Raw genomic sequence first — 22,342 nt, 5'->3', positions numbered from 1 at the left:
CATTTTTATCACCGAGAACATTAATGTTATCAATGTTGAGTCAACATAATAATACTAAATCCAGATCATATCATCTTACTTATCTTATCATCATATCATCTTATTATCTATCATATCATGTTACTCTTGTCTTCAAGAGTAAGCAAGTGAATTCTTAATATTTAATTGCCCTTTGGTGATTGTATTAGATGCAAATGACTCTTTCATGCAAGGTATGCAAGATTTTTAAACATGTAAATGGAGTAGAAGCCTAACAGGTTTTATAGAATGAATAACACACAAGAATAAAGAGATAAAACTTTTATTAGCTCAATTAAAATGAGAAAGAATAGGCGATACAAATCACTTCATTGCCATCATAAGCAATTCCACAAGACGAAGCTGAATTTAAACATAAATGCATTCAATTTTATAGATTATTAGTTGAGTTAAGCATCAAGCACTGAACTCATATATATGTATATATGTATATATATATATATATATTTAAGCTCTACCGATTAAGTTGCAGCTGTGCTATCTCCCTAGTACTGAATTACATTTTTTTTTTTGGCAATGATCATGTTAACGGTGATTGGGTCAGGAGCCGGCCTGTGCTTTTGAAGGAGGAAACACCTCTTGTGCCCATCAGAACGAGGCTGTCACAGTCCTGCCCTTCAGAGGCTGGGGTGGCCGGTTGTTGTGCAGTATGGGGACAGCAGGCTCACCTTCCCCACTGGAAAGAATGCTGCGGAACTGTGCCAGCTGGAAGGATGAAATGTGGAGAGAATCACAAGCTATTCAAGTCACATAAAACACTTTCCTTCCAGGGAATTAACAACCAGTGTATAGAAAACTGAGATGAGAACTGTCCTGGCTTCACCATTGGGTAGGAAGGAAATCCTAAGTCCTTCATCCTCTGAACTCATCAGTCTTGCTTACATTATGGATGACTGGGTTAGAAAACCAAACTTCTCACTTGTGAACTTGGGTACTCAGTGAATGAAATTTATGAACTTGGGGCCTCACTTTCCATGCAGTTCTGCCTACTTTACAGATTGCTGGCAAAATGAAATACATGCATGCATGGGAAGGACCTCCAATGCTGACTGGCAGTAGGTGCACAACAAATATCAGTCAGCAAGAGGCCCCAGTGTTGGTCCTGTGCTATTGCCATGAAAAATGGCTGACAGAGTGCGTAAGACACTGCGTAAGAATAGTTTTTTGATTAACAATCCTTATGAACAATAATTATTATGATATTTTGTTGGATATTTAAAAACTGAAGCACAAAAAAGAAAGAAAAAAAACAACCAAAGATTTTTGTCAATTATTAAAGTATACTGAGAGCTGCAATTTCTCAGAGTTTGAGTGGAATTTGCAATGACAGCTTTTCTTTTGTGTCTGAGATTCAGAACTATGCTCTACTTGTTTGGGCCACACACTTTGCCCTTTTTTTTTCTTTTGAAATTCTTAGAGGATATCTAACAACATTAGGCTTAAAAAAGAATAGTGGGATTTTGAAATTTCATGTCTTTTATTTTCTTTGTGAAACCAGTATTATCATATGTTTTTGATTCTCCAAAAACATAGTTATTGTAACAATATCCCCTATTGATAGTGTCAACTGAAGTGCGACTTCTATTCACATTCCCAATCCCCAGGCATTCACCTTTGATACACTACCTGTTCTGAGCTGACACTGATACTCTCCTTACAGATGAACCAGAGTACACTTTCATGAAGAGGGGGATGAGTCAGAGAGCCTTCATAAGTCCAGTAATCCAGGGATGAAGGAAGGAGAGTGGAGGGGTCAAAATTGGGGAATGGGGCTCGTTTGCCCTGTGGGAATATATATATGTATATATATATATATATTATATAATGATGTACACACGTCATTATATGAAATATGTCGTATTTATGCTATTGTTTTTTAAAATACATTTTAATTGTGAAAATACCGTACAGAGGGGTGACAGTTACATGAGCAAGGTAATGAGTACATTTCTGATCCAGCATTGTTGCCTCCTCCTTTGTTTTTCCCCTATCATCCCTTCCCTCCCACCTCCTCAGCTAAACTCCCCTCTCCCCTGCCTAAATTGTAAAGTTCGTTTTTCAACATTATGTTATTATCTTTCATACCAAGAGATTTTAGCTAATAAAAGTAATATATGACTTCAGGAACTCAGGGCCTGGGCGCTGTCCCTGAGCTTCTTTTTGCTCAAGGCTAGTACTCTACCACTTGAGTGACAGCGCCACTTCTGGCTTTTTCAGTTTATGTGGTGCTGAGGAATCAAGCTTAGGGCTTTATGCATGCTAGGCGGGCACTCTACCACTGAGCCACCTTCCCAGCCCCTTCTTTTCATATTTTGAAAAGACTCATTCTAAGGAAATATTCAGTCTCATTTTACAAAACACTCAAAATCTAACCTGTTCTAGAATTGCCATAAAACAAGTTTATTTTACACAAGAATGTGGTAGTCCTCCAAACATGGACAAATGTTTTAACACTTGCTGTTGGAACAGTAATGTTTGTTTTCTTTTTCAGAAAATCCATTTGCGTTTTGAATTTAGTTGGGAATCCTTGTTAGTCAATAGCATAGATTAAGGATATATCAGAACACTCTTTATTCTTAAATTTTTGTACTTCTGAAAAATAGATATCTTTCTGCTTGAAGTGAAAAACATTTACAGTTAAGTACATGTTTTCAAGCAAGTCTGACTGACTAACCTATTCTTCAGTGGACCTGCAATCAGTAAACAATATGAAAATTACATATAACAAGTCCCTGGGTCAGTTTCTCAGACTCTAGCATATCTTAAAAATACCTCACTATCACATTGGTGGCTTTTAAACCAGCCTTCCTGCTACCCATTTCAAATATGTAACTACATGACTTGTATATGTTTGTGGATTACTGTTTTCAGAGTTACACATTAGTTTATTTACCTTGGTTTTAATTGCACTTAGGGCATCAAGTATTTTTTGCAGCTTTGGATTGGCCTGACCAACCTGGAGAGTAAAAACAAAGTGTGAAATAAAGATTTTCATCAACAGAATATTGACTATTTAGTTACTTTTTATTATTGTTTTCAAGAAACAAAAATAACTGAAGAGAGGTAAGTTATTTTCTCTCTGCTTTAAAAGAGGAAGTTTCATTTCATGTATGTCTTTTGGGGTCCCTGTATTCTGCAAATTATAAAATATAACCATAGATGAAGTACCAAACAAAATTCTTGGCATACATTTAATTAGGAACAAGGTATTCCAAGCTATACAAGACAAAAAAAAAATCAAGAAATTCAGCAAAACCTTGCTACAAAAATCAAATCTTTTAGTTTTGGTCTGCAGTTACAGAGCAACAGGAGTTAGAGTTATTACATTTTTTGCATATTCAGAATGGTCAATAAAGATGGACTTAAATGATTATAAGTATAAAAATTACTTACTTGTCCCCAATTTACTCATATAATCATATGCAATTTAATAATAACTTTCTTATGGAACTTACCAGTGACTCTTTAATAGAAGAATTACACACCATCTACTTCATTTAAGAATCAATTGAAATCTACAAAGGGGTATTTTTTTTCCCTGATGAGATATTAAATTGATAAATTTCTGAGTCTATCAGGTAGGACTCAGAGAAAAAGGAATTTGGAAGAGTCAGAAAAATAGAGATTCCATTTTCCCCGTGACACCTTCCTAGACTTAATTTCTCTGAGGGAAAAGAAGAAATACAAGGCCCCAGAGTACGAGGAAACTTTCATGTGTAGCCAATCATAAGTAAAACGGGAACTTCCCCTTTCCCCCTCCCTAAAAAAACCTTAAACGTTGTTTGCTTTATATGGCTGTATCCTGAGACTTAATTGGGAAGAAAGAGCATTATCAGAGCTAGGTAACTCTCCATAACTCACCTTCATCAAAACACCAAGAATCGCCAGCCCATCGGGCTTCGAGGAAGCTTCAATGCAGCTGGAGTACTTGGCAGAGTTCCAGTGAACTAAGTGAAGCTGCAGATGACCATATGGTTGATTCATTATTTATGCATGGGTAAAAGATACAGAAGGTATTTTACAAAGGTACTTTGAGAGTAAATAGGTTAACAGTTGAGGATGTATTTTGGTTTGGACAAAAACGGACCTAAGACTTTATCCAGTGAGTAAGAAGGTATGGATTCCATTATGGGAAAGGAGGTACAGTCAGATAAGACTGTGACACCCAGAACCAATAAGTAAAACTTTCTTACAGTGTCACTGTTCAATATTGCTCCCTTTGACAAAATCTCTCTTTTACATGGAAAGATCAGGGAATCTGATTGACTTTAGGACAAAAGCAGAAGCCATTTCCTTTCACATAAAGTAATTCATATTCAGTTCACAAGGAAGAGTTAATGGACTGCCTGGGAATCTTGGACTGTTTGTTATATACATCAGTGTCCTTTTCAAGCCCTTCACAAAATGACATCTGTAGCCTAAACTCTTGGCAGAACTTGGGATCTATTTAGACAAATATGTATCAAAAAGTTGATACTCTTTTGATATCTCCATGTAGATATCTCAAAGTTAACATGGTCAAAGTATAACTTAATTTCTCATGCCAAACCTGCTTCATTTCCTCTTCTTGGAAAAGGTGCACTATTCATTTAACTGTTCAATCAAAAAGTACCACCACTGTCAATTCATTACACCAGTATCTATATTTCACATATCATACCTGCTTACTTGTTCATATCTTGAGATTTTACTTAGCCACTGATTTTTTTTTCAGGAATTTTCTTCCACATAATCTTGAATAACAGAACTGTCTTGAATTTAAACAGAACTCAGTGATGCTCCTCAAATAGCACTGTTTTTGCTTTTGATTACTAAATATATAGCAGCTACCTTAAATCAAATCAGTTTTTTTCCACACCACCATTCATCTAATTCCCCCTTCCTACCCTCTAACTTTATCTCACTATTTTTCTTCCTCTCTCTCTTTCCTCTCTGTTTCCCTCCCTCCCTCCCTCCTTTCCTTCCTTCTTTCCTCTTTCTTTCTTTCTCTCCCTCCTTCTTCTCTTTCTTCTTCCTTCCCTTCCTTCTTTCCTTCCTTCCTTCCTTTCTTTCTTTCTTTTCTTTCTTTTTCTCTCTCTCTCCTTCTTGACTGCTTGCTTTCCTTTTCTCTTTCTTTTTTTTCTTTCTTTTACTTTACCTTCCTCCTTCTAAAGTTTTTCTTCCTCTTATCAAATAAGTTCTGGAAGAAGTTTCAGTACACCATACCATAAGTGTTCAATAACTAATTATTTAATGAAAAGAGACTAAATTAAATTTCTTTTAAAAATGTTCTTCTAAAGAAAGATTACATTTCTAACTGAAATATCATCACATTGTATTTTCTTCTCCCCATATCAGTCTAGATTCTGTGGCTGCTCTTTTTTTTGTAGGTTGTGGGGCTTGAACTCTGGGCCTGGGCACTGTCCCTCAGTTCTTCAGCTCAAGGCGAGAACTCTACCACTTGAGCCACAGAGCCACTTCTGGTTTTCTGGTGGTTTATTGGAGATAGGAGTCTCATGGTCTTTCCTGCCCGGAGTTGGCTTTGAAACGTGATCCTCAGATCTCAGCCTCCTGAGTAGCTAGGATTACAGGCGTGAGCCACCAGTGCCTGGCTGTGCCTGCTCTTAACTGAGTATTTTACTGCTATTTTCCAATGGTATTTTGTAAATATTTATACTGCAATTTACTATTATATTTATTAAACACAATCCTTGCTTGTGTCTTATCTGAAGAAATGATAGTAATATTACTAAGCACTTATAATGTAAAAGGAGCTGGCTTAAGTGGGCTTTTTATGGGTTTACTCATGGCATTCTTTCAACAATTGCGTAAACTGATATTATTCTTATAATAATACTAACCATATAATTAGATGACAGAAGCATAGTGATATACCCAAAGTTGTATCACTTTTAATTAGGCACAACTTTGATTCAAGTCCTGGGAGTAGGCTGAGGAGTTAGTTAGCTGTAGAATCTGATGTGTAATCTCATGTAAATTCATTGAATTGAATAGCGTATTAAACTCTGTGTCTAAGTATTGCTTATCACTAATATGGATTGTTTTTATTTTTCTCAATTTATGTCAGGGAATAGCTTATTTATTTTTTTGGTTACTACCAAGTATCATTCAAAAACAATATTAATATAGACTTCCTGCTCAGCTGATTTTAGTTTACTGGAAATAAACATTGAATAGACCACGATAGCATTGAAAGGCATTACTTAACGTTTGCTATATAACATAAAGCAAGTTATATTTAAATATAGTTCCTTAATCCTGCCTCACAATGTAATAAATATATTTTATAATCTAGCAATATCTCTTGTGGACATTTTATACTACATATTTATTACACTGGCACATAATATACAAGTATGATATATTTATTATAGCATTCTAGAGAAATAAAAACCCTATTGAATAAAATCAGAAGACATTATAATTACTGACCAGTAGAGACCAGTTATGCAGTTGAAATTCTATACAGATATTTTCAAAATAAGTGGAATTAAATCTTCTGACTCAATAAAAATGATTATGGTAAATTGGTAAGTGGAAAAAAGCAAATTTCAAAACTAGATGTACTATGAAGTTCATTTTACCAAAGAAAAACTAAAAAGGTAACATTTTATGGTTACACTTGTAATTTCTATTTAAGCAGATAAAAAAAACAAAGACTCTCCTTTACATCTTCCAGATTTCCTATGGAGTTTGATGCATGTGTGGTCAGCTTTTCTGTGGAAATACAGGTGTAACCATTGCTGATTAAATCTGAGCCCTGGGGGCTGGGAAGGTGGCTCAGTGGTAGATCACTTGCCTTGCATGCCTGAGGCCCTGGGTTCGATTCCTCAGCACCACATACGAAAAAAGCCGGAAGTGGTGCTATGGCTCAAGTGGTAGAGTGCTAGCCTTGAGCTGAAGAGCTGAGGGACAGCGCCCAGGCCAAGTTCAGGCCCCATGACCTGACCAAAAAAAAAAAAATCTGAGCCCTTGTCTTACTAAGTTTTTTCCTGGCCACACTTAAGCTTTATGTTTAGATCAAAAGAGAATAGTGGGTGTGTCCATTTGGGTAAATGTGTCCATTTAAGGGAAAGCAGATCCAGCCCTTCAAGCTAACTTTATGCCAAGGCAGCAATTTTTGAGGCATTTTCAGGGAAATCTTGAACTCAGGATGTTGCTCTAGCTTTGTCTTTTCCCTTGCGAAAAATTTCCCTCGAATGGCTAAAATTTTTGTCTCTGTGTTTGAGTTTAATTGAGTCTGGGAGTCTTTACAGAAACTGGCATGATCATACCTTTTGGGCCATTCAGATAGTGACTTACATAGTAACTGAGCTGTTTCTTGGAGTATTGGTATATTTGTCACTTAATAATTCACATTACCTCGGCAGCATATTTGACTCCATCCACGGTATGCTCAGAACCATAGTCATTGGTACTGCCCCAGTGGAAATGGAACTGAATGAGCCTGTAATTTTCAGACAGTGGACCTCCTTTCAGCACTGGAAGACAAGGGAACAGCTGTTAGTCTTAATTAGCTCATAAACTCGGCCTATCTTTGCATTTCATATAAACCAACACTACTGTGCCAAATAGCCATGAAAATAAACACCAGGGCCAAAGTTTTTGTCTTGGTCTTCTGATCTTTCATCCATGAAGATGATATTTGTATGTATGATGCATTGTAGAGTAGTCTACGAGGGACACACAACTTTACCTGTGTCTACCATGAAAGCACATTGCCAAGTGGATTAATTATGTGAATACAAGGTTTTCTTTGCATTTCCTTTGGTGTGCACATTTGTTCAGTTTTTTAACAAAGAACGTGGGTCATGGGCAACAAGATCAATAGTAGCTTATTTTGTATAACAGAATCCTCATCACATATTTTTGTATGTAATATACAGCAGCATATCTTAACAATTTTGTTGAGAATGCTAAGGACTAAAAGACCACTGCTTATGAGGAAAGGTCTTTTAAAAATGTGTACTTGAGTTGTGTGCTGGTGGCTCATGTCTATAATTCAAGAAACTCAGGAGACTTCAGTCTGGAGAGGATCACAGTTGGAGGCCAACCAGGGCAGAAAAATTAACAAGGCTCTGTCTGAAATAACCAGCCAGAGGCAAGACTGGAGGAGAGGCACAAGTGAAAGAATGTCAGATTAGCAAGTCCCATGCTCTGAGTTCAAACCCTAGTACCCTCCTGCACACACACACTTTTTTCTGCAATTAACCAGCAGAAAGCCAGAAGTGGAGGTGTGGCTCAAGTGGTAGAGTGCTAGACTTGAGCAAAAAAGCCAAGTGAGATCATGAGGCCTTGTGTTTAAACCCCAGTATGGTAACATCACTCCATTCCCCCACCCCCGAAGAGCTTACATCGAAATGACCTGTTATTTTGGAGAGTCTGTCCAACCATATATTTACTTACACACACTTAACATGAGCCTTAATCTAGTACTAAAAAAGAAGAAAGAACCCTGAGATGCCTAAAATTTGGCTAAAACAAGTTTGTCAAACAAGTTTGACCTTTTATATCAAACTGTAGTCTGGAATTGTTCTTTAACAAAATATTCAGTAACTGTTTATGGATGCTGTTGAACAGATTCTAGGATGTGAGAATGATTCAGTCACCCCTCTTTCTGCTCCTCACTATGCTCATTCACCCTCATTCTGATAACAATGTTTTTACTTTTATCTGTTTTCCTTTGCTTAACAGAGCTTTGTGAAGAAACACTCCTTACTCCTGAGAGAGAAGAGAAGAGAAGAGAATAGAAGAGAAGAGAAGAAAGAATTAAGTGTGAAGATTGTGAAATGGCCACATGAGAGGGAGGCACTAAGAAGAAGAGATGAAGGAAGACACAGGAGTTTTGAAAACCATCTCTACAATTTAAGCAATTCCTCCCTCCCTCCCTCCCTCCCTCCCTCCCTCCTTTTCCTTTTTCTCATCTCCCCTCTCCCCTCCTCCATCTCTTCCTTTTCCAGGGTTTGAACTCAGGGCCTGGGCAATGTCTCCGAGCTTTTTTTGCTCAAGACTTGCATTCTACCACTTGAGCCACAGCTTCTGGCTTTTTCTGTTTATGTGGTACTGAGGAATTGAATCCAGGGCTTTATGCATGCTAGACAACCACTCCACCACTAAGCCACATTCCCTGGTCTATTTAATCTATTTCTTAGAAGCCTAAAATGCCTTCCAGATTACAGCAATGTTTTGCATAGCTACTTAAGCACTTTATTTTAGTTTTCCTGGTAGATTCTAAGAAAAAAAATACAATAGTTTCTGGGCTTACCTGACTGGGTATTCTCCTCAAAAGTTACATGGAAAGAATGTCCCACATTGATTATATCTTTGGCATTGGCTGGATTGTAGGAGACACTGAGAGGTTTCAGAGAAGTGTCATGCTTGACTTCACTGGTTTTGATATCAATAGGAGATTGTTTATTTCCATTAGCAATGGGATACGTCTTGCTCCATTGCTCAGGACCTACCAGGACAAACATGCATCCAATTAAAATTTTACAGAATGATTTATTTAGATGTGTTAAATTGTTTACCATAATGAAAATTCTCAAGAGAATTTTTTTCAACGTAACAGTGTATTTGTTAACACTAAAAATATAAATATACATGCACAGCCTCTTTCACTTTTGAGGAAGATATTTTTAATATGTACATATCAAATACATTTTGCAGATACCTTACCCAAAGATCATCTGTTAAATAAACTTACAAAGATATTGTTGTTATTCAGAACTGGCAAAGCAAACCATTAGCCTCTGCCAATTCAGTTATGTTAAATGCTTAACCTTGGATTTAAAAGAGGAGTAAGTTAAAAACTTTGTTTCATAGGAAATGAAGTAATCTTACCATTTTTGGCATCATATCCCCAGTCTGCCATGCTCTTCTGGTCAGTTTTCTTTTCCTGAAAGCAAAAATAATACCTGGAATAACTCCTACAACTGTGTGTGCAGGATATCTTAAACTATCACTTAGGGTTTTTATAGGAACTTCTTTGTCTTTAATGGGTCACTGTTTCATAATCTCTGCTTATCAGGAAGTATAATATCTAAATAAAAGGTGCTATAAAATGTCTACAGGGTTAGGTCAACTGCAACTATTTTATTTCACTATATTATGAAAGCTAAATACCAAAATCACAGATTTTATTGAACCAAATCCTGTTCCTTTTATGCCAAAAGGCAATATGGATGAATATGATCCTCTCCAACTCTTGGGCTTCCTAAATTGAAAATAGCTCATGCACTTAAGATTTCCAGTTATAATCTTATTAGGTACTTAAGTGATACTAGTGGTTGATAACTTAGTCAGAATGTTAATTTGCATATGTACAGGCTGATCTGAGCAAGTATTATGTTAATTTAGAATCAGGTAATAAAATTAGTAGTTATTCATAATATATTATTCATAAGGAGTATGTTTTATACACATACAAGTTTAAGATTTACACTCTTTATGGTTTGACCATAGAGTAACTCATCATTAACTAGAGTCACCTTGCTGTATGATAGATGTCTTCAATTTATTCTTCCTATCTAAATGTAATTATACCTGCTTTCAATCAGTCTGTTTCAACTTTAAACATCCATATTAATCAGCAGATTTGGGGAAAGACAACCTCTTGCTATTACATTATTACAGGATGAGTCATCACATGAATGTTTTAATAGTTATATGGGACGGTTATTCATTTAAAGTTTTAGGTACCAAATTACTTTGACTCTGAACTATCATGACTCCTTATTTTATTACATACCTAGGGTGTAATGGAGTAATCCCATAAGGAGAACATTATATAGAGAGAGGATGTAAAATTCAATAAGCACCCTATAATTTAAACCCAACATTACTCCCATTTACCTTTACTCTTCATTTTTTTTTGCTCACAAATTGCCTCTTTCAGTTTAATATCTACTCCAAAAACTAAGATAAATGTGCACTCATTTCATCTCCCCTACACACATCTCCCAGTGTACTCCTTTCAGGATGGCATGCTTAACTTACCTTCAACCAGATGTTCAATCTGCTCCTGTGCTCCTCTACTCAGATTATATCTTAAGTCACCTAATGCATACATATATGGAAGAAATCTAATTTTTCTTGACAGTTCTAAATCAACCCAACGGTACTTGAAGCTTGATCAGGAGCTACTAAGCTGATGAAAAAATCTATAGTTTTTGAAAAGTGATGCAGAAGTGTACAAATAATTTTGACACAGAAACATTTAATTGGTGACAGTAAGAAGTGTGCTAAAATTTTTCCACTATTTAAAAGAATAATTTCAACAGTATATTAATACTAGAAGAAGACAGCTAGTAAAGACTATTGTACTATGTGATTTTTTTTTGTTTCTTTGGTATGTTCTTCTTCCTATGGTATATCCCTGTTGTCACTGTATTTGATTTTGGTACCTTGCATCTTGTAGATACTTTTATCTAATTTGGGGAGGGGAATGGGAATAACAAAATGCTGAAACAAGGACACAGGATGACCCACTGCAACAATGATACTCACAAGACACCGTTTTGGAAATGAACTTTACAACTTTAGGTGGGAGAAGAGTGAGAGAGGTGGGGGAGGGAAGGGATCATAGGAGAAAAACAAAAGAGGAGTAACAATGCTTGACAAGAAATGTACTCATTTCCTTACTCATGTAACTGTAACCCCTCCATACAGCATCTTTACAATAAAATAAAATATTAAAAAAAGCATAGCTCAAATTTGAGATAATCCAGAAAATATTTAGGAGTTTTTATGCATTTCTTATTTTTTTCTTGTTCCTTAGGTAAATATTTTCCTTTGATCCATACTTTTAATATTACAAAATTAAACTGCAAATTCCTAAAGGGGTAAATAAATTACAGTAAGTTTAAAATTTAAAATTTAAGTTAAAGTAATTGTTTGGTAGAGAAAAGAATAAAATATATGAACAGTGCCATGCCTATTTATGGCAGAGACCTGCTAAATGTCACTGAAAAGTACAACACATACCTCAGTAGGTCCTCATTCAAAATCCATTCACTAGTCTACAGTGCTAAACAATACCACAAGGATAAGAAACTTACCTGGAATTCAGATTGTATCAGTCATCTGTCTGCCTGTCTTAGACACTGAGATAAGTAAAGATTCTAGTCCAAGATCCAGTGGCACCTCTTTCAGGCCTCTGGCAAGAAGCACACAATTGTGGGAGTATGTGATAGAGCAAACCAGAAGGGCCAGAACCAAGACTGGAGACCATCAGGCTCTTAAATCTCCTACAAGGCTCATGACTGTAATCCTAGCTACTCAGCAGGCTGAGATCTGAAGACTGTGGTTCAAAGCCAGCCTGGGCAGGAATATCTATGAGACTTTTATCTCCAATTAACCACAAGAAAACCGGAAGTGGCACTGTGGATCAAGTGGTAGAGTGTTTTCCTCGAGCTGAAGAGCTTAGGTACAGTGCCCAGGCCCCCAGTACAAGCCCCAAGACCGACCCCCGCCCCTTCAAAAAAAAATCCCCTTCAAGAATTCTTCCAATGACCTAAGGACTTCTCAGAGGGTTCTAACTCCTAAAGATTCACAGCACCCCACAATAATGCTAAACTTTAGTATATGAATCTTTGGGGGGACATCAGGTATGCAAATAATGGAACACTTTTCCTATGATGAGGAAATATGCATTATAATCATTGTATCGTTCATATATTTGGCATTAATTCACATTGCTTCTTAAATTCCATGCCCTTCTGGAAATGATGTTATTTTTTGGGGGGGCAAAAGAAGCCTTATAGAAACTGATGACATTGGTGGTCTGATCATTTCCTTACCAAGATAAGTAGGGATTTTAATTAATCGATTTAAATAGCAGGATGATTTATCTAGATTTTACCTCTATCAATTCCTCTGTTTATCTTTCTCTTCACATAACCAAGATGAGCCACCAGCTTCAGTTTTTCCAGTGGGTATCTTGTTCCCATGTTAGGGCCTTTGTTCTTAATGTCCTGCCATCTGGATGTCCATGTTTTTGCAAGGCTCACAAATTACCTCCTTCGAGATGACTTTCCTGACTTCCAAACCCAACATGCCCTCCTTCTTCACCATCACTCCATTCTATCGTTCTGTTTTATTTCTTTCATGACATTGGCTGCATTCTTATTTTGTCTGCATGCTGAGGTTACAGTCTTTACTTTAGAATTTCAGATTTTGAAATGCTTTGGATTATATACTTTCACATTAGTCCTATTCCACTGATAATATCGAAGTAACACAAGTTTTAAAAAGAAATGTAATGCCTCCAAGGCTTCTACTCTCATGTTCTTTGGAGAAGGTATGCACAACCCATGTTTTGTTAGTTTTCTTCTTTAATGTCTAACTTTTTCTAACATGGTATTCTGTGATGACGGGGCTTTCATCCCTTTCTCACCACTGTTCCTCCTTCATTTGTGACTGGTCTGGAAGACAGTAGTGTTCAATAAAATGGCTCTAGTGAGAACTACTAAATGATTACTTTTGTAATCACTTTTTTTAACCTCAAATATTTTGTCTTTATAAAGACCTAGAAGGGCAGAATGCTCAGCAGGAAAGATGTCTAATCAAACTCACTGTGCTAAACTCTCCAACGTCTGAGACACTGGTGAGCTTTGCTGGAGGTAAACTCATGAACTTATTTGGATTAAGGAGAAAGAACCTTTCCCCTCACAGTTCTATTAATGGGAGGGTGCAGTAACCAACTGTGTCTGTCACTCATGGCTAGAAGAGTGAGAACCTTGGTCCCTGTAAGTGTCAGAAGTTAACACACTTTATCAATGTCTAAATTGAGCTCTTCAAATACGATTCAAAGTTTTGACACACACTTTTAAGCCTGCAAGTTAAAACTTTTATTAGTGTGTTTTAAGAAAAGTTTTAATCTTATGTTTTCTTTTTATCTTGGCACATTTGACTTTTAAGGGCAGTTTTCAAAACTGTTAATGAATGTTCTGTTAATCAAATCCTTTGTATATAGGACACAACTAAGCAGATAGATAAAAGTAGAGAACTACTTTAATCAACAGGATAGAGGCATTTTAGTGTATTAAAATATCTCAAAGCTTTATGTTTTAAAGATATTTAATTGACTGCTATATTTATGGAAATTACCATTTGGGAAAGTGTACTGGATACTCTGAGAATATAGTTTTATGAACTTTTAAGTAAAAGGAATTTAGTTTACTCCATGAGGTTTACTGTAGTATCCCCCATCTTTAAAACTGATAAGTCTTACTTTTATTTCAACTTCTGTAACTTCTGTAGTTGGAGCATTGATGCCAACAACTCCAACGACAGCATTAGTTAACAGTGTTTTTCACTTAAGAAGAAAAATAGCAAAAACCACAAAGTAGTACACAAATTTAGGTAATTAAATCTCAAGAAAAGAGTTTGAATTTTAACTTTCAGGCAAATAGATATTATTCAAAATGAAATCATTCCAGTGAGTGCCTGGGGCCTGAAATTCAAACAATTGCATAACAGGTATCTGTGTGTCACAGGTTAAATAAAATCCTCATGTAACTATGAAAAAAGATAAGTTCGTTAGTGTAAATATCGAGGGAGGAAATACCAAGGGAGGTGAAGATTAGTTATACCAGAGATTTTGCCATAGCATTTTTCACACACCTTTTTGACTGCCTGTCTAGAATTATCTTAGGATTTAAGAGAAACTTCTGCCAACTCCCCTAAAAGCTTTGCTATCTCCTAAGCACTTTTACTAAACACTAGGTTTTAAAAGTAAATTTGTAATTGAATATATTCTTTCTCCACCCAGTATTCTTTATTATTTTTAATTACTTTTAAGTAGTTGTATGAAGATGCTGCTACTTAATGAAGCAGTTTATGAATGCAACACATCTTAATCAATGTCACCCCTTTCAACATTCTCCTCTCTCTCTCCCAATCCACCCTTCTCCTTGGCTTTCTTGATTTTGTAAAATATGACTGTATTTCCCCTCCTTCCTGTCTTCATTGGTCTACTCCCCTCTTCTTGACCCTACTCCTTGGTTTCCAATACCAAATTCCTGATTTTTTTGTTGGACTGTGAGTTAGCCTTTTAAAGGAATTACATCATTTGAGTTCTCCCCTGTATCTATCATATTTCAATTGATAGACTTATGTGCATTTGGATATCATGCCATAGTATATATTTATAGATTAATTCTAACTTCTACATATGAGAGAAAACATGTATTCTTAGTCTCTCTGGGCTGGATTTACTTCATCTAACATGATTTTTCTCCCAGGCCCCTTCCATTTCTTTTCAAATGATAAAATATCATTCTCAATTACTATGTTTGATTTCACTAATTTTATGAATACAAAATTATTTTTAAAATTCCTATGGTAGACAACAAACAACATCAGTACCCATCTCTGAAGGTTCTGGGTCTTGTTAGGATAACATTAAGCACTCCTATGAAATATTAGATTATGTGAACAAATATCATATGGCACTACTATTTATGTATAACACTCACCAACTTAAAATCTCTGTGTGTGAATTCTTGGAATGTACATGTTTTGGCAAATATTCCCAGTGGGTACTTTTAAAAAACCTTTTTGATAGTTCTGACATATTTTCTACTTTAGGAAATATATTGATTTAATATTCATGTCAATAGTTGATTCAGAAAATATTGAGTATTTTACAAAATCTTGTAAGTTTCTTAAATCCTTAATATTTTCTCTAGTATCTAATTCCAGGTGAAATAATTATTTTTCATTCATTTTTTTTGCAATACTCTTTTAGCCAATGAGTAAGCATACTCAGTTCAGATAATGGTTTGATCTATACTATTTTTTAAATCAGATGCTCACCTCAGACACATAATTAAGACAAGTATAATGCCCAAGCAACCAGATAGTAAAATACCCACTTGTGCATGCAGGAGGTTGTCATTTTAGTCTGTCTCCTGATCCTTCTTCTAGTAAATCTAGCAAGAGAAGTGGCAGAAAAACTACCTGACCCAGTGGCAGTCAGAATGCCTTAGTTATTGAAGGAAAGAATACACAGAAGTACATAGTAAAAATTCACTTTATTAATCTTAAAAGAGTCAGTGAGGCACATGGGGAGGGATGTGGGGGTGAAGTAATGTCTATAATATTATCATTTGAATACTATGACGTTCTTTTTCTTCACAGCTATTTTCAGGTGTGAGCACTGACTATAGAATTATCTGTCTTTCTTAAAGAGAAACTTCTCTGAAGAAGAAAGAAGGATGGCCAATAGACACATGAAGAAATGTTCAACATCCCTAGCCATAAAAGAAATGCAAATCAAAACAACATTGAGATATCACCTTACTCCAGTTAGAACGGCAAAAATCAAGAACTCTAATAAGAACAGATGCTGGAGGGGATGTGGACAGAAAGGAACCTTACTTCATTGTTGGTGGGAATGTAAACTTGTTCAACCACTTTGGAAAGCAGTATGGAGGTTCCTCAAAAGACTCCACATAGAACTCCCCTATGACCAGCAATCCCACTTTTGGGCATTTACCCAAATGTTTACAAACAAGACCACACTAAAGCTACCAGCACAACAATGTTTATTGCAGCATTATTTACCATAGTTAAGATATGGAACCAACCCAGATGCCCCTCAGTAGATGAATGGATCAAGAAAATGTGGTATATATACACAATGGAATTCTATGCCTCCATCAGAAAGAATGACATTACCCCATTTGTTGGGAAATGGAAAAACTTGGAAAAAATTATATTAAGTGAAGTAAGCCAGGCCCAAAGAAACATAGGTCCCATGGTTTCCCTTATATGCAATATCTAGTATATGTATGAGTCAAGCGGAAAAGGTCAGATAATGTGATGTCAGGAAAATGAACCCTTAGATACGTATTTTAATGTTTTTTCTTTCATGCATGTGTTTCTAACACATTTATAAGATTATCTCTTTGTTGCTTTGTATGTCCCTCCCCCACAGTATAACCCCTGCTTTCACTATATTTGATGTCAGTATAACTTGTGGAGGAGATGGGGAAAAACAGTTGGTTAAGGATACAGGTGGACCTGTTGCAACAATGAGAAGTACAAGTTGTCATGTCCAAAGCTTTACAAGGTCGGTGCGGGGGGCGGGGGGGAAGGGGGGGAAGGAGAAGGATTGGGATTGGGGGGGAGGGGGGAGGCTGGGAAGGGATGTGAAGGGTAAACAAAGGAGGAGGCTGCAATGCTTGGTAAGAAATGTATGCATTATCCTGCCCATGCAATTGTAACCCCTCTGTACAGTATGTTCACAAATTAAATTAAATTATATATAAAAAAGAATTATCTGTCTTTGAATTTAGTAGCTTCTTCTTTTGTGAATCTAAGTATTTTAACTTAAAGGAGTGTGTGTGTGTGTGTGTGTGTGTGTGTGTGTGTGTGTATGTTTAAGTGAGTATTAGAGATACAGGCACATAGCAGATGCAAAATAAGAAATAGCCTTCCAACCTAGGTATAATCACCATAATATAAAACTACAGTAGAATGGTTGAATAGACTGGGTGTGTTACCAATGAGAGCAGAAGAGAACAGAGCTATGAAAAAGATCCTCCATTACTGATTGTTGAAGCCTGTTGAGCAATCAGCTGCAAAACTATGGGCTTTCTCTCTAAGTAGTATGTTAAAAAATGGAATAATTACTAGTGCTCAAGAAAGAAATAATTTCTTCTATACAGTCCTGGAGAATGGAGGGTTTTTTTTTTTACTAAATGCAATTTTACTTACTTGATCTTATTTGTAAATTTTAAGAAGTCTGTGAGTTGGGTCAAACGAATATCAGTATCTATAGTTCAACATGAAGAAGGAAGAAGGGTGCTTTCAGAACTCAAAAGTTAGGATCCTTGTTCAAAGTTAGAAGTAAGCATCAGGATTAGAATAAACTTTGTGTCAAGAATTTCTCAGTCTGTCACAGATTATTGCCCAAGTCCAACTAATAACAGCCTTTATTCCCTTACTTTTTACTTAATACCATAAAAGAATTCATTCATTGGAGGAGACACTATATCAGCAGAGTCATTACAGGTTACCCAAAATGGACCCAAAAATGTCTACATAGAACTGGCTTTTTATTTGCCACAGTACTGGTGGCATTCTGTAGGTTTCACATCTCCTTAGGAACTGGGGCCAACCTCAAGCATCACTGCTGAGCCTGCCCATCGTCAGAGCCCATCCTTCCTATACCTTTTTGGGTGAAGAAACCAAAGGATGCCTAATTAAAACTTTTTGATCCCGCTTATCTTATGAGTGCATATTTTTAAATTTCTGCAAAATGTACTTTATTTCTTCTAGTCCTAGAATAAATGATCAAACCACAGGACAGAATAGAATAGGTTCTCCATTCTTCTATTGCTCAGACAGGAAGGAAAACCCCAGCAAATATACATTTGAGTTCCTATAGTAAGATTTCAGATATCTCTCTGTTCTCTTAGCTAAGGGCAAAATAGAAAGTTTACATGAAAATGTCTATTTAACTTATCTTTGTAATGTAAGAGATTACTTGTTAATGTAAAAATTACTTGTAATAGATTACTTCTTAAAGTAAAAGGGAATTTAGTTACATGCTGACTTTTCTTTGTTTTCGTTTCTTCTTCACTCTCCAAATAATTTCAAGTAAAGAATTATCTAAGTCTATAAGTTAATCTATGAGATATGTTTAGGTATAAGAAAATGAGGAATTGTAATGACATTTAAAGATTTCTTAAATAGTATGACTCTTCTTTCACCAATAATTACCATAGAAAGGGTGCATAGGGTTTTCTCCTATGGTTTCTTAGAGAATCAAAGTTTTGATGAGGCCACACAGGCATAGTTCTCAACTGTTGCTTAAAGACACTGAGTTTCAAAACTCCAGGGTTATAAGTGAAAAAGTATTTTTTAAAAAAGGATAATTGTTGCAACTCATCGCATAGAGTTTATTGGGCCTGTGGGGGAGTTCCTTAATATGCAATACTGGGAAATTGCAGTAATCATCCTAATTCCTTTAAGATGGTACCTTTAACTGGTTGGTAAAGTTCCATATAACCTTTGTGCAGCTGCCCGAGGATTACAAAACCAGAGAATGACATTGGCAGGCACTTCTGTTTTCCATCATCACCCAAGAGGCAGCCGGAACCAGTTTGGTGAGAAAGAACTCCAGGAAAAACACCTCTCAAGTTCATGGCAATAATGCTTTTAAAATGGAAACCCATGGAGTCCAAAGGACTGATAAGGAAGGATTCTCCTGCTAGAATGAAACTTGGAGTGTGAACTTCTTAGAATAAACAAGGCTGATTTGATTTGGGCTTGAAGATGGATTTTTGGCCAAGCTCTTGATACCACCTGTTGATTATTCCTAGTGGTGCTAGCTAGTCAAGGTTCATATCTGACATTTTTACAATGTGGTTTTTTATTGCTACTGTGGAAGGCTCCAAGAGTTCTTCTGAGTTCTTCAGTAAAACTGGACTTTACAGAAGAATTTTACTGTGTGGTTGCTTGCAGCAAACACTGGCTGTTGTCACTCTTCTCTATTTTATTTTATTTTAAAATTTATTTTCCTTCTTTTTTCTCGCTTCCCCCAATTTCTGATTGCTGGTAATCATGATTATTACTCATAGCAATGCTTTCTTCCAAGGAAGTGCTGACTATTTTCATAAAGCCACTTCATGATATTGCAATGGTGTCACTTACTCTGCTGAATGGTTAATGATTTTTGTTTTTAATGAATGCCCCCTCTTTCTTTAAAATAAGAAATGACTGATGAAACTTTGCTTAAGGAATCCAATCCTTAAAAGGTGAGGTTGGAGTAGTAAGGAAAAAAGGAATCATCTTTTGGCCCCAGTTTAGATACAATGAAATCTGAAGAAAAGAAAGTGTCTTTTATTAGATCAAATATTGACAGCAATGTGCTGGCATGATCGACATGCCTTCTGTCTGAGATAAGTATGACATCTACTCAGAAAACAGCTCAGTGGAGAGAGAAATGCCAACGTTAATAGATGTGACCTTTTAGTGCCTTGGCCATTGGCATTGCACTATGGTAATCCTAGATCACCCATTTTTCCATTTGGAGGTAGCTAAGACTGACAGGACAGGTGCTCTGACTAAAGCCACTGATTTATGATCAGCTTTCAGTCTCCTTCCTTCTTGACTCTTCCAAAGCAAGCTGGAAAATCCAGTTCTTTTCACTGTCTCTGAAAAGAACCTAGTGGCAAGGACCAGATGCATTCTTTGTTACTTATAAGGTTGCTGTTAAATTAATGCAAACATTAGTAATAAAGTGATATGCTTTGTAACATTGCCATAAAAATGCATCTACTTACTAATAAAGAACTTGAACTGCAGTATCTTATGCTGTCCACTGAAACACAACTTATTCCTTCACTATAAAATGAACAGAAACAAATGGTACCATGAGTGTTGGGTACTGCTTCAGGCACCTCAAACTCTAGTTGAAATTAGCTGTGAGTTGATGTTTATAACTTAGCAGTGTGCTCAAATAGTGCCATTCATATCACCATTTTGTAGGCATCCTTACTGTGCAGAATAGCTCTAGGAGAGGGACAGACAAAGTTTATTTGGAACGTAATGACCCGGTGAGTTTTGAAGGGACTTAAACTTGAATTAAATATCACTGAAAGTGGGAAGGGAAGGAAGCACGTTTGTTTTTTTTGTTTTTGTATTTTTTCCTGTGCACAAGTTACAAGCAGCACTTATAGACTTCCTTCCCTTCCTTCTTACATGTATTCAGCCAGGAATGTGCTTAAAATGTAGCAGGCATACTCCATGTGCATTTGAGTAGATATTTGTGAACATGTCTTTTCTGGAAGCTAGATTTCAGTTACCTTGAACAGCAGACCAAGGTATTTACACTCCATCTCTGTTCTATCCTGTGCCATTTGGAGCAATTTAGCTTTCTGGACCTCAGCCACAGACTGTGGCTTGTCTCAAATCTCAGGACTGCTCCTCTGCCCGTGTCCTGCTAGCCTAGCCCATCGTCCACCCAGGACCCTCTTATCCCACTGTTGAACCATCTGATACTGAGATTAGTTAGGCTCAAGCTTAGGTGACTGCTTGGAAGAGAGGCTGAGCTTAGGCTGGTGCAGAATACTGCCCAGGGAACAAGGCCATAGAGGGAAGAAGGCAGTTTGACTTGTGCCAGGGACAAAGGGCACTGTGAGCTCCCCAGTCTTCAAACATTTTCAGGAAAGACATCTGTACTAAATGGGCAAAAAGTTAAAGAAGACCATGAGCCACACTAATTGTGTGCCACACTCATGACTAACACCAGGTATGTCCTCACACCTTTGCTCACATGGGCAGTGTGCATTTCTCAAGGTTTTCATACAAGATGAAAAATCACCCATGAATATTTTAATTAATAACTTTTAGAGTTCTCAAGGTTTTCATACAAGATGAAAAATCACCCATGAATATTTTAATTAATAACTTTTAGAGTTTCTAAATAGATACTGTATTCACTTGCATTGCTTTTTTCAGGAACATTTCTTGGAGGCCTGAGGCTCTATTTGAACAGCTGGTTATTACTGTTAGACAGTTCAGAAGGAGAAACAAATTCTATCCATATTCAAGAAGCCATCTTGCTATGGAGCTATCTTGCTACGGGAGGAGTCCAGCATGCTAGAATGGCCCCAGATACTATCTCTTAAATCTTACAGTAAAAGGATAAAACTGTTAATACCATCCTAATCTTTACAGACGAGGAATATGAATTTTGGATGACAAGCTTCCACAGGGATAGAGCAGTATTTTAAGTAAGGTCTGCCTGATTCCCCTTGCTGGATATTGCTGATATAATATTATAGTATTTGAAGGGCTTGTAGTTAGAATACTGGTGATCTATGTGAGAGGAGAAGTGAAAAGTGGGTGTTAGACTGAGAAGGGAGCCAAGGATGTTCCAGGAAAACATTTTATTTTCATGTTAACACTCTTTTTTTTTTGGTAGGTAGTGGGGCTTGAACTCTGGGCCTGGTGCTGTCTCTCAGCTCTTCAGCTCAAGGCGAGTACTCTACCGCTTGAGCTACAGTACCACTACTGGTTTTCCTTTTTTTTTTTTTTTTTGGGTCTGGTTGTGGGGCCTGAACTCTGGGCCTGAGCGCTGTCCCTCAGCTCTTCAGCTCAAGGCTAGCGCTCTACCACTTGAGCCACAGCACCACTTCTGAGGAATCGAACCCAGGGCCTCAGGCATGCAAGGCAAGCGCTCTACCACTGAGCCAACTTCCCAGTCCCCACTACTGGTTTTCTAGTAGTTTATTGGAGATAAGAGTCTCACAGACTTTCCTGCCTGGGCTGGCTTTGAACTGTGATC

General features: G+C 36.7%; 1 protein-coding gene across 1 annotated transcript in view; it reads right to left on the bottom strand.

The window, feature by feature from the left end:
- Positions 1-285: 285 nt before the first annotated feature.
- The window catches only part of Ca1 (carbonic anhydrase I), a 38,343-nt gene continuing 16,286 nt past the window's right edge, over positions 286-22,342 (bottom strand). The window contains exons 2-8 of the mRNA XM_013012429.1: positions 9,883-9,937; positions 9,305-9,499; positions 7,402-7,520; positions 3,901-3,996; positions 2,933-2,995; positions 1,666-1,821; positions 286-744 (exon numbers count right to left, since the gene is read on the bottom strand). Of these exons, the coding sequence (XP_012867883.1) occupies positions 628-744; positions 1,666-1,821; positions 2,933-2,995; positions 3,901-3,996; positions 7,402-7,520; positions 9,305-9,499; positions 9,883-9,913 (777 nt within the window). The 5' untranslated portion in view covers positions 9,914-9,937 and the 3' untranslated portion in view covers positions 286-627. The remainder of the gene's footprint in view (positions 745-1,665; positions 1,822-2,932; positions 2,996-3,900; positions 3,997-7,401; positions 7,521-9,304; positions 9,500-9,882; positions 9,938-22,342) is intronic.

The sequence above is a fragment of the Dipodomys ordii genome, unplaced genomic scaffold (assembly GCF_000151885.1).
Source record: "Dipodomys ordii isolate 6190 unplaced genomic scaffold, Dord_2.0 Scaffold17, whole genome shotgun sequence".
NCBI classification, from domain to species: domain Eukaryota; kingdom Metazoa; phylum Chordata; class Mammalia; order Rodentia; family Heteromyidae; genus Dipodomys; species Dipodomys ordii.
The sequence above is the reverse complement of the archived record's forward strand: the minus strand, read 5'-3'. Positions and strand labels throughout refer to the sequence as shown.